Source organism: Phoxinus phoxinus, assembly GCF_949152265.1.
Source record: "Phoxinus phoxinus genome assembly, chromosome: 11".
In the NCBI taxonomy this organism is placed as follows: domain Eukaryota; kingdom Metazoa; phylum Chordata; class Actinopteri; order Cypriniformes; family Leuciscidae; genus Phoxinus; species Phoxinus phoxinus.
Window position 1 is genome coordinate 9,316,718 of NC_136886.1, and position 13,406 is coordinate 9,330,123.

The 13,406-nt window shown below is 36.9% G+C and overlaps 1 protein-coding gene across 2 annotated transcripts in view; it reads left to right on the plus strand.

The window, feature by feature from the left end:
• Positions 1 to 13,406, plus strand: part of grm2a (glutamate receptor, metabotropic 2a) — a 49,551-nt gene that overhangs the window by 19,607 nt on the left and 16,538 nt on the right. The window contains exon 2 of one of the 2 annotated variants that reach the window (XM_079629080.1): positions 2,397 to 3,081. In XM_079629080.1, the coding sequence (XP_079485206.1) occupies positions 2,452 to 3,081 (630 nt within the window). In that variant the 5' untranslated portion in view covers positions 2,397 to 2,451. Of the gene's footprint in view, positions 1 to 2,396; positions 3,082 to 13,406 lie in introns of those variants that run through there. The other variant, XM_079629081.1, reaches the window with a different exon arrangement.

Genomic DNA, 13,406 nt, shown 5'->3' on the forward strand with positions numbered 1-13,406 from the left:
AATGACTACATCTTTCAAATTACATTAATTATTTTCTCACTTCGACACAACCGCCAAAACTCTGCCAATTTGCACATGCTTACATACTGATTTCAAAACTGTTAAACTTAAGTTCAAAACAATAACACAAAACTGAATAAGACAGCAATTTGCTGAATAAGACATTACATTTCTACAGTAATATTGTAATGAAATATATTTCAAATCTAACATTTAAATGCTATTAAAACAATTGGATCAACCACAGCTGATTGTATCTGTATCGGTGGATGGTGTGAATACACATTCTTGTATTTTGGAATTACTCAGTGCAAAAAATAAATAAAATATACATAAAATATATTGAAGCATACAGCATCATGTCTGATTCATTCCAGTAACATATTGCAGTGAATTCTAAACAGTAGAGAGGTGTCCTTGTTTCACAGAAGAAAACATTGTATAATGCTCCTGTTGTTAGTGTTTTTTAGGTCATTGTTTTGTGGGTGACAAAGTGTGTTTGTTGGCTGTCTTTGCTAGTGTTATGGAAGAATGTGTTGATTTGAGACACATGTACAGTATGAAGTGATTTGGTAGTTTTAGTGCATGTTTAATGTGAAATGAACTGCTGTCCCGAGCTGAAAGTTGGTTAGGAGAAATGTGTGAAGAGTTTTGAAAAAGTGACCTAAATATTGAGAAATGTGTCCCAGCGACTGTAAAAAACAGTAAAATTAACTGTTCAGATTTGTATGTTTGATCTATTATGTGATATAAATGTCCTGGAGACTTTTTAATGATATAAAGGATTTGAAATAATACAATTTATCACTGCAATAAAACAGCGGTCTTTATGATTGTTATACTTATATCTTCTAATTCCTCATGCCTTGATCTTGAAGTTATGGAAATGTTTTTGATGATAATAACGTAATGTTGATGAACATTAATCATAATAATGACATGATTTGCAGTTGCTTAGTTATAAACTTTACTTAAATGCCTTTTAATGTAATATATGGTGGAGGTGGGAAAGCACAAGAATAAGGAAACTGTACTCTCAACTGGCATTTGTACAGAAAATATATTTTTGAGAAAAGCAAAATATTTTCACCAGCTTCACTCTTCGCTTCAATGATAACTCCACCATGACAGAAAAGCTGCATAATCCCAACACTGCAGAACATTAAATATAAATAAGTTTTTTTCATCTTGCATAAAAACACATGAAGTAACACTTAATTTCAACATTTACTCTCCGGATCCTGTCCTACGCAATGCACGCTGAGAACTAGAAATCCCCTGTCCAGATTCAGCAATGCTGCCTTAACGCAGATGGAAATTATTCATGTGATTCCAAAACAAATGGATTATGTAAACCACTTCTTGGATTGTGACAAAATATTCAAGAATTGTGTTACCGTAGCTCAATTGAATTAAAGGAATAGTCTTCTGGCATTCTGGCATCATTTACGCACCCTCATGTCCATCCTAAACTATATGACTGTCTTTTTTTCTTCCGTGGAACATAAAATAAGAATGTTTGTAACCAAACAGTTTTGGTTCCCATTGATTTCCATAGTATTTTTTTGTCCCTATATGTGACCCTGGATCACAAAAGCAGTCTATTTGTTGCAATACAATAGCAATAATATATTTGGGTCAAAATTATCTATTTTTCTTTTATGCCGCAAAAATCATTCGGATATTAAGTAAAGATCATGTTCCATGAAGATATTTTGTACATATATATATACACTATAAAATTGTGAGTGGATGCAACACAATCGCGAACATAAATGGAGAACTTTAAAGGGTGATTTTCTCAATGTGTAGATTTTTTTGCACCCTCAGATTCCAGATTTTCAAATAGTTGTATCTCATCCCAAATATTGTCCTATCTTAACAAACCATACATCAATGGAAATATTATTTATTCAGCTTTCAGATGATATATAAATCTCAATTTAAAAAAAAAAAAACCTTGTGATTGGTTTTTATGGTTCAGGGTCACATATAATCTTTTGCAGAAAAAAAAAGAAAGTCGTATGAGTTTGGAATGTCATGAGGGTGAGTAAATGATGACAGAATTCACATTTTTTGGGTGGACAATTTCTCTAGGAAGAAAAACATGACAGATGAAAAAGTACATGGGACAAATTTGATTTTTATTTTGGGATGTACATGCCCCTACACTTATTCTTCACCCTAAGAAAACTGTTCTTGTTAAAAACAACCCCAAGGGCAACGGTAAATCACAGCAGTTGTTGTGTATTACAGTGCAGCATCTAATGCTCTCTCTCTCTCTCTCTCTCTCTCTCTCTCTCTCTCTCTCTCTCTCTCTGTCTTTCTCTCTCTCTCTCTCTCTCTCTCTCTCTCTCTCTCTCTCTCTCTCTCTCTCTCTCCCCCCCCCCCCACAGATTCTGATCAAGCAGGAGATGGCGATGATGCTTGAGTTTGCGTACGATTGCTTACATGCACACTGAAGTGTCTGAAGTCTTCCTTTTGCACAGCTTGAGCACCATCCCTTTCCAACACATAAGAGGACCAAAGAAACAGGGATTGACCTGCAAAGTGCCCATATCTTTACGCACCATGGCTCAGAGGTCCACTCACTTCGGAGGTCACGGTCCCTCCTGGCCGCTTCATCTCACTCTACTGCTGCTTCTGTTGGCCAGGACACCTCAGGCTTTGGCTATCCCAGGTTACAACACTGACATCACCAAGAAGGAGATCATAATCGAGGGGGATCTGGTGATCGGAGGCCTGTTTCCTGTTCATCAAAAGGGGGAGGGGGCTCAGGACTGTGGCCGTATCAATGCACAGAGAGGGATTCAGAGACTGGAGGCAATGCTGCTAGCCCTGGACGAGATCAATCAAGATGATCAGATTTTGCCCGGGGTAACGTTAGGTGCCCACATTTTAGACACTTGCTCTAAGGACACGTACGCACTGGAGCAGTCGCTTGAATTTGTGCGCGCTTCGCTAACGAAAGTGGACGATAGTGAGTACACATGCCCGGATGGATCCTACGCCATCCACGATGATGTTCCGCTCGCAATCTCTGGAGTGATTGGAGGCTCCTACAGTGATGTATCCATACAGGTACTGATCCCCGTCAACTATTTTACTAAATGTTTATTCATCTGTTTGTGTTTCCTTCCAGAAAAATGTCTTGATAATCAGATTATGTCATAAATATGCATGAGGATTCATTTGCATGTATATTGTGTTTATCACACTGTGGCTGTCATTCAGCCATATGCACAAGCCCGCAGTATAGTTCAGTTAACCCTGTAGAGTCAACTGTTGCATATTTGATATGCAAATTTCTAAGGCTTCTCAAATAGCAACACAGTCAAAACTTTGATAAAGATACTATTTTGGAAAGTAAAAGGCCTTTTAGTATAATTCTAAAAAAGTCCACCTTTAGGTTGTGGTGTATGTCTTTTAAATCTTCACTGATTTTTATAAATGAAACGTAAGAATTAATGTTATATGCCAGGTATGCCAGGCTTTACAGCACACCAAGGGTTCAGGGTTAAGCAAAAAAAAATCTCTGAGCAACTGAGCAACTGAGTATCTCTGAGCAACACACTGTGGTGTTTAATTCCTATGATTTGTTCAGTGTTTTGAACAAACAATTTCAAAAACAAATCAGGATTTTTGAACAAATTAGTTGGATGAATGATTCAATGACTCTTTCAAAGAGACAGTGAATTTTATTGTTGCCAGATTAATCAGCATTATTGAGTGAATTGGTTGAATGAATCATCCATTGACATAAAGACAAGGGCTGCATCCGAAATGGCATACTTCCCTACTAGGCAACAAAAACAGTATGTGACAAAAGTATTAAGTCGTAACTCACAGTACTCATAGGCAAAAAGTACCCGGATGACCTACTACTTCTGGCAAGATATACTGACGTGTGCATGGCTGTTGTACAACACAACCGACGCTGTACTGTAGGTCACATGATAATGTCATACTGTAATGGTGAATGTATAACACAGTCTCACCCCAAAACGTCAACATACGACGAAAAGGGTACCCCTATAACGTCCATGTGTGACGATTCGGGTATGGTTGGGTTTAGGTATGCGTTAGGGTACCGCTAGGAGGCGCTGCTGGTGCGCTTATGTCTGCGTCTCATATTGACGTTAAAGGGTACCCTTTTCGTCGTATGTTGACGTATGGTCAAGACCCGTCAGGTCAGTATATGACGTTTTGGGGTGAGACCGGGTTGGAATGTAGTACGTCCGGATTACACTTATACTACACACATTCATACTATATAGAACATAGTTTTGTAGATTCCACTAAGTAAGTACCTATTCAAAATAAATACCTACTCAAAAGAGTATGTGACTTCAGATGCAGCCAGTCACTTGTTTCCTTCCTGAATGAATCAGTGTTTTGAAGGAATCGGTTAAATTAATGATTCACTGACTCGCTCATATAGACAGAGTATCTTGCCGCCACCTACTGGCATAACAATGTAACTTGCAGAAGGAGTCACTGAAAAATCCCTAGCACTAATGAACAGACTGAGTCTGACAGTATTCATCTATATATATATTTTTTTCCTCACTTCTGTGGTTCATACTGTAGCATTTAGTAAGACAAATTAGCAGTCTCTTAATGAGGAAAGAATAGTGGTGGTGTCTGGCTACCTGTCATCCATATGCTCAACCCATCCAATTTGCCACCAACCATGTGGCGTTTCCTGACACTCCCTGGGATGTCAGGAGCAGACGTGCTGCAGATGTTAGCTTTAAGGAATCAAGACAGTGACAGCTTGATTACACTCTCCACAAATCTGCTGTCTGAAGATCTAAATATATTAAAAAGAGAGTTAGAAAGATAATTAGAAAAAAAATTCTAATATGCATACAAATTGATTGACTTAATCAACATTCCTACTTTATGAAAGTTCTTGCACTAATGAAGGTTCATCCACACTCTATCGTGAATGAATCAGACTAGAAAGGCAGTTGTGCTTTTGGAAATTTACTGAATAAAAAAAATTATATTGTGCTATTGGAAATCTGGCTCTTTACATGCTCTCAAAATGTGTCTTACACATTCATATCCATCAGACATTCTGCCAGAATGCTCTCATCTTACCTTCAGGGATATTGTACTTTTGAATTTCATTTTATTTCTATTTTATTTTCATTTTGTTCTTTTCAGTGTGGTTAAATTTTTGTTAGTTTCACAATTGCATGTTTAATGTAAGTGTGTTATAAAGTGTGAAACCATTAAGAACGATAACCAAAGATAATGATGATAACTATATTAGCATCCACACCAGCAGACGATATCTTTCTGTTTATTCCAAGCGCGTGCTTGTCTGTAACTTTAAATGCTCGAGCTCGTTACAGCAGGATCGATTCCGATTGGCTGTCAATGTTTTTATCCTTCATCAGCTGGATAAAATCATTCTGAAAGTAATTTCAATGATATCGTTTCTCTGTTACCTTTCTTAGTAATTGTGCTAATAATTTTAAGTAAAAAAAATGTATTGATAGCAAAAAACGCATAGAGTTACACTTAAAGCTACACTGTGTCAGTGTACTACACTGACTTTGTTCTTTCAAAATTATATGTGCTCATTCATGTGTAATTACTTCCACCAACTAATCAAGTATTCTCTTAAGCGTAGAATCTGCCATTCAGAACATACGAACGAGTCGCTCGAATGGCGGAAGCCATGTTGCGCCTCCATCTTGAAAATACATTCACCAAAGAGAGACATACCTGGAAATTCAAGCTTTGCCTTTCACGCTTTTACACTCAGGCCCATGGTTATTTTGAAAAACGGAGACATTTCCCTTCGTTTGTGCCCTTCGTTTACACGCAAACGGAGAATTCGCCTCTGAAATCGATTCTTTCTAAAAACTCCGGCCAGAGTGGAGATTTTGGAAAACTTAGTTTGCACGTTTGCATGTAAACTGAGAAAAAACTAGTTTTAGGCAGCCGGAGTCACAGTATGTGACTATTTTCGGGATTCTGATTGGCTAACGAGGGCTTGAGCTTCTCGTTACACTGCCACCTAGAGGTTTGGCATGCGGCATATACACAGGTTCGTGTAAACGAACACTTTTCTGAAAACTGACAGGTGTGCACGATTTTATTTTTGAAAATGGAGAGGGGTGAAATGTCAGTTTATGAAAATAGCCGTCCATGTGTAAACGTAGCCTCAGTGGCACGTGACGAATGGTAGGGGCAGATTACTCGACTGCTGGCAGATAATACGACCACTGTAGGAGTTAAAACTCCCTCGGAATTGGAGGGGCTAGAAAGTAATATTCAGTTTTACAATTTCACCACTATAGATGGGAGTAGATCTTACACAGTGTAGCTTTAAGGACGTAGCAGAATATCATATTGTTGTCAGCTCTTTTGACCCAGAACCACCCATAACACCCTTGCATTGTTGAGGTGACCTTTGTAGGGCCAAGAACAAGTCACATTTTCTTCTAAAAATGAATCTTACTTTATTATTGTAACATTCTTAAAAAAAATGCTTGTGGTGTGACAGGTAATGAGGTGCTTGTTAAGATCTATCTGCTGCAAATACCAATATTTGACAATTTAAGCCTTACTGAATTGAAATAACAAGTTAATTATGTATCCCCCCAACAGAAGAATGTTGGCTGATGAATGGAGGCTTTAAGTAACACATTAAAATCAGTGGCAGTCAGATATGTGCTGCATGCGGTTGGTGTATGAGTCACTCTGTGAGGTGGAAACAGAGATGGAGAAATGTGTTCATTCTTAAGGTTTCACGAGCATAATTACTGCAGTGTCCGCACAGGGACATGGAATGCATTAATAATGCAGAAAAAACAGACAAGGAGGAAGAGAGAGTTGAGTGTATGAAATTTGATTTTATCACTGTACAGAAATCCCCATCTTCTCCCTCTCGTTTCTACTCGAACTGTTGTTTCCTCTTTCTGTTTTTATTGATCTAGCTTATCTTCCTGTTTTTGTCAGGAGACTGTTGTGTGTCTCACGCATATGTACACAGACACACACATGCACGGTTTCTTTCCACTGCTGTAAAGGGTCACTTCGGGCAGTGGTGGGAGATGTTTTCTGGAGGGCTAGTGTGAGCGAGACTCATCTAGCATCTCTCTTCTGAAGCATGTCGCTGGGGAATCCCTGTTCCTGTGCCATTTTCCACCACTTAGAACCATCATTTCCTTTAAAGAAACATTCCACCCAAAATGAAAATTCTGTCATTTTCTGTATGTGGGACACCCTTTACGGGGAGAATTTCTGAGCTGAAAAACAAAGCATATTCCATGAAATACATTTATTTAATTCTAAGTATACGACAAATACATTTGCATATTTGTGTACTTAATATAAATACCCTGCACTTGTACTTTAGGTATGCTAAATCGGCATACTTAAAGTCTGCTAAATTAGAACAAGTAATTTTATACGTAATGCACTTTAGTTATCCGAAAGTAGTCCTGAGGTTCAACTAAGGAAATTAAGAATATTTGATTTTGCTAAAATGGAACTATTGCAAGAATATTGTATATCTTGCATTCAAAGACTGACATTATACAAATATCATACTACTAATAGTGATATTAAAACACATTTTAGGCTTAATGTTAAAAAATGTGCATTGTGAAATAAAGAAGTACTTCAAATAAAGTTTAATTATATCAGTAAGTCTCAAGCGATATGTCAGTAAATATGTTAATATATGAAATAAATGTATTTCAAATGCATTTTGGTATAGATTTTTTTTCAATTGGGCATATACTGTATTTTATTTGCTTTATTCCATTGGTTTTCATGCCATACAATATAAAATATAATGTTGTGAGGAAAATATGCACATTTTCAAATTTAGCAACAAATACATTACCATAAAAAGTTTTGGAGTCAGTAATTATTATATATTTTTTAAAATAAATAAATGAATATATTTAATCAGCAAGGGTGCCTTAAAGTCGTAGTAAAGACGTTTATAATGTAACAAACGATTTATTTCAAATAAATGCTGTTCTTTTGAACTCTTATTCATCAAAGAATCCTGAAAAAAGACCATGGTTTCCACAAAAAAAGAGGATTCATAATAATAAGAAATGTTTCTTGAGCAGCAAATCATCATATCAGAATGATTTCGGATCATGCATTTTAAAATATATGAAAATAAACAGTTAGTTTAAACTGTAATAATATTTCTTATTACTGTTTTTAGTGAATTTTTGATCAAATAAATGCAGCCTTGGAGAGCAAAAGTAGTAGTCTTACCAACCCCAAACTATTTATTTAATATCTTTTGTATTACGTTTAATAAATTACATATTGAGGTCAAGGATGGAAGAACACTTCATTTCCCAGAATGCTATGTTGAATTTCTTTGAATTGAGTTCTTCTTCTTGACATTCCAAACTTCCTGTGCATTCCAATTAAATTAAAATGATGTCTCATGAATTGAGAGTCAATTTTGTGCAACGCTAACTATTTCCCTGCTTTTTATTCAGTATTACCCTCATTCTGCTCATTTGCGAGTTTTTGCCTTTAGACTTTGGGTTACGATGGGAGGGAATAAATGCATTTTACTGTACATTCCCAAAATGCTCTTGAGTGCTTTCTCATGTCACACCATGAGCTGATAACTTTGCATCCATTCCTGCATTTTGAAGCTGTAATTTTTGCTCAGAGGCTGTGAAATGAGAGCAGGCTTGTTAAGGTGAGACTTGCTTGACAGCAGCGTGAACTCACTGGTGGCTGCGTGGAGTCGACTGAAACAGACGGGAGGTTGCTTCCGGCTTTTAGAGGTTCTCGTGTTAAGACTCCACTCTCCTTTATTGGCGTTCTCTCCCGTGGAGCGATAAGAATGGCGGACTTTGACAGCACAGACGCTAACCTAAAGAAGCTTTTAGGGCATGAGAGCGAGCAAGGGAGAGAGAGAGTCTGATGAACGAGATGTAATTTTGGTTGAGGTCGGTATTTGGGGCCTTTCTCATAAAAAGTGCATGTCCTTGCCTGGCAGCTATTTATGGAGTTGCTGTTGTAAAGTGTCTGCTCCAAAGCACAGCCCCAACACCTTTATATCTGAAACATATATCATTCGCTTGACAGTACATCAAAGCTGAAGGGATGTCGACTGGTTTACAACGCAATATGTGGTTCCGCAGATATCACTCTAGAAATTTACATTCCTACACAGAAAGCACAAGATGGCATGTAACTGAGACGTCTGATGCTAAATATATGCAGTAACTCCTGTTAATTACGGCCCATGAACATATACACTCAATTTATTAATTTGAATATTATGATGAGATGTGATTCTGTCATGCCTCACTTATCCGAATTTCCTTCATGTCTTGTTCCACTTCATGTTCTTCCTACTTGCGAAAGAAAGAAGTCGTCTTTTAGTGGTAGTCGATTCATAAGTCGTGGCTTTGTTTGTTAAGCTTTCTCTTGTTGAACTTGCTCCGATATCTTTTGTATCCTTCATCAAACTCTGCACTGAATTATTGATTGTTTGTTTGCATGAATTGTTCTTGGCACTCATTTGAACACAGACTAGAGTCTTCACCCAATGCTTTTCCGCCAGTTTCAGATAACTGATTTAAACTTTAACAGAATTAGCCCAACTACCAAAAATATGTTTTTAGAATATTTTGCTAACATTCCATTTTTATTTCGGAATGTTCTCTGAATGTTCAAAGCATCCAGTTTTTTTTTATGTTTTAATGTTTATGCAAACGTTAAGAGAACATTTTATCAATTTGTAAACTTTGGAAATTACTTTTAAACCTTCTGAAACAATGAGTAACATAAAAAAATAAAATAAAAAACATTAGCGGAACATCCAACTAAAACATTTCAAGACAAAACTTTCCATGAAAGGTGTATCAATAATGATTTTAAGAACATTATTAAAGACTGGATCACTTTAAATGAATATTCTATTAATGTTACTGGAAGAGAGTTTGTCCGTTGCTTTGAGAGATCCTTGCCAGAATTGCAGCCAAAGTTCTGAGAACGTTCCCTATCCTTGTATTTGATTTGTTGAAAAATATTGTACTTTTACTTTTCTAAGTGATTAGACTTTTCTTCTGGCAGATTATAACAGGCAGAAAAATCTTTAAGAATATTATAGAGACTTGGGGTCTGATTTTGGGCCAATATACCTACCAACCACCCAGAAACCCCTAGAAACCACCTAGCAAGGCCATAGCAACTGAAAAACACTTTTTTGTGAACACCAACTGCATAGCAAACCAGCCACACAGCGTAGTTTTCCTGAACCTCTTTGTGTTGATCTCAAGGCTTTGATAGCATATCCCTGACAGCACCGGTGTTGTTTGAATCCTTAATGAATTTTCTGGCTTTAGCCCTGCTGGTAGGACAAAACACCTCTGGTGATTATTCAGCTGACCTCCCCACCTTCCTGTGATTTAGCTGCTTTTTTTTTCTACAAGGGATTGATACCGCCGGACAAAGAAGTCTTAACTTGGAAAACTCCCACCTTAACTTGGAAAAGTTCCAACTTAACAACAATTTTCAATGCTCCTGCAAAGCTCTGAATGATAATCTTATAGAAGTTGACTTCCTCTCTGAGAAAATGCTCAGAGCTCCATGTTAATTGTTGATTGCCTGCGTTCTGTAACCGTACTGAGGAACATTTAGCCTCAGGAATAGCTAGTGATTAATTCATACTGGCAACTACAGCTCTATTCAGCTCGTCGAGTTCTTAGCTTTCTGTGACTAATAATGAAGCAGTATCCTGCACTAATGCTTACAGACTGACAACAGATACATCAGCAAAGCAGTTCAGCAGCAATGAAATCTCTGAAATGTCTAAAGTCTAATGTTTTCTTCTTTTTAAAACCAACAGTATATGACTTGGGTGATTGAGCATTTCACAAGTATAGATAGGAAAGATGAAAGTCAATTGACTGTGTTCACCATTCTTAGCGACAATTAGATTTACAGTAAGGACCTCTCTGTACCATTACCTCGGTCTGCATGACAGAGATTGTTTATTGGCACCATAATGAGCAGCAGTTTATCTCTTTAAATGCTTCAACACATCTGTCTGGGAAATTGTATGCATTAATCTGTGATTTTGTTTTTTAAAAGACCCCATATAAAATGGTTTAATGAACTATTTTAATTAAGTATTTTTTACACCATTATTTTTTATTCTTGTTGTAAACATAATTATGTTTTTTTGTGTGTGTATGTGAATGCTTAAAAAAAAGAAAAATATACACAAAGTTTGAGATTTATGGAAGCTTGTTTGTGTACAAAATGGTAAGGTAATGGTGATGTAATTGTGACTTTTTTATTTTACAATTATAAATTTTTTCCTCAAAATCGCAGTTCAGACTTTATAACTTGCAATTGTGAGTTTATATCACACAATTCCGAGAAAAAAAAATCAGAATTGCGGGATATAAACTTTTTTTGTTTTACTACAAATTGTTTGTTAATATCTCACAATTCTCACAAAACTTTGAGTTTAGATAAAGACTGTGAAATATAAACCAGGAACTTTGAGAAATTAAGTCAGAATTGCAAGATATAAACTTGGAATTACAAGAAAAAATTCAAAATTGCAAGATAAAAATGACTTCTTAATTTAAAAAAAAGAAAGAAACAAGAAACAAGCTTTCATAGGGGACAGTAGGATTTTGTTTTAAGAAATGTATCATTTTATCAAGGATGCATTAAATTGATCGAAAGTGAAAGACTTTTAAACTGTTACAAAAAAAATCTATTTCAAATTGTTCTTTTGAAGTTTCAATTCATCAAAGAATCCAGAAAAAAAATCACGTTTGCACAAAAAAACTGCACAACGGTTTAAACATTTTAATAATGTTAAATATTTCTTGAGCAGCAAATTAGCATATCAGAAAGATTTCTGAATAATAACGAGACACTGAAGAGACGAGTAATGAAATATTGTGAAATATTTTTGCGTGTACACTACTCTTGATGTGCAGCTCACTGTGAACTTCAGATCAGAATGAGATTTGAACCGCTTGTTCGTCACACAGGCTGCATTAAATCAGTTCACATTTAGACTAGTTTAACCATTAATCTGTAACTCATGTCCTCAAGGATTGTTGAGATTGTGAGAGTGAGCGCTAGGATGGTGGCTAGCGACTTTGATGCCACCTAAAGGGCACATGAAAGTAAAGACCCCTGTTAGAAAGAGAGCAAGCGTGCAGCAAGAGAGTCTTCTGTCAGGCTGGGGTGAAGGATCAGAGTTAGATTAGAGCGATCCTCTCCTCTCTAACCGGGTCACACTTCCACCTGACCAAACATATTCACAGCTGTTGCCTGGCAACGGAACTCTTCAAAATCCCGAATGTGGAATCCACCTCCTCTGATGTAGAGGCAAACAAAGCTGCACAAAAGATGTCACTGCAGTGTTAGTTCATCATTCATATCATCCTCCGTGTCACTAATATTCGCGTTGTTAGTGCCGGCGCTGTCATTCTTCATCATCATTATCACTGATGTCAGCAGCATTATCAAAATATTATTTTTTGTCATCGTTATCACCGTATTTATCATAATCCTCATGCATTCCTCACACGCAGCTCTGCATGAATAAATTGTTTTATTTTTTAACGTGTTTTTATTTATTGAGCATGAATGCAGTTTTGGGTTTGAATGTGCGTGTCTTTGTGATGTGTAGTGGGAATGTGTTTTCATGGTAAAGTAGGATGAGACAATCTCTAGGGACAAACTGATGGGTTTTTCATGTTGAAAAAGTCATGACATCTTTATAAAAGCAGAAGAATCATGCCCATTCAAATTGTGTTGGCACATTTTGAAGTGGTTTTCAATACAACTCTTAAAAGTAGGGTAGGCAATTTTCTGAGAGGCTAGCAGTAGAAAGCTAGCTTTGAAAGCATAAGATCCCGCCCTCCCTTCAGAACGTCTCCGAAACCACACCTCCTTCAAAACACATGAACGCGCACAGCAGGTTGAGTTGTTGTTGCCCTTAACACGCTAGCATTCTGCTAATGAACGCTGATTGGTCAGTGAAGGACTGATTACGAGCAGAGATACCGCTTGATGGCATCGTGGTATCCGAAGCGGGACCAGAATGTCTTCTAGCAATAACTCTTTTAGCACGTGTATTTACCTGTGTTGTCGATGCCTCGAGAGAAAAGAAAGTGCAGAGCCCGAAAGCACCAAAGTGACTGAAGGATTGCTGTAAAGCAGTAGCCTATCTCTGGTCGTACGATGTGTATGACGTCATTGACATTTTAAAAGACTTTTTAAAGCAAATAAGTGACTCTAAAAAATCTAATACCCAGCAATGTGTAATTTCTTTGCATCTCCTTTCGAATACAACATTCAAATTACTAGACAAAAAATGATAGACCTCCATAGACCTCCATTTATTCTGCACTCGTCCTGTG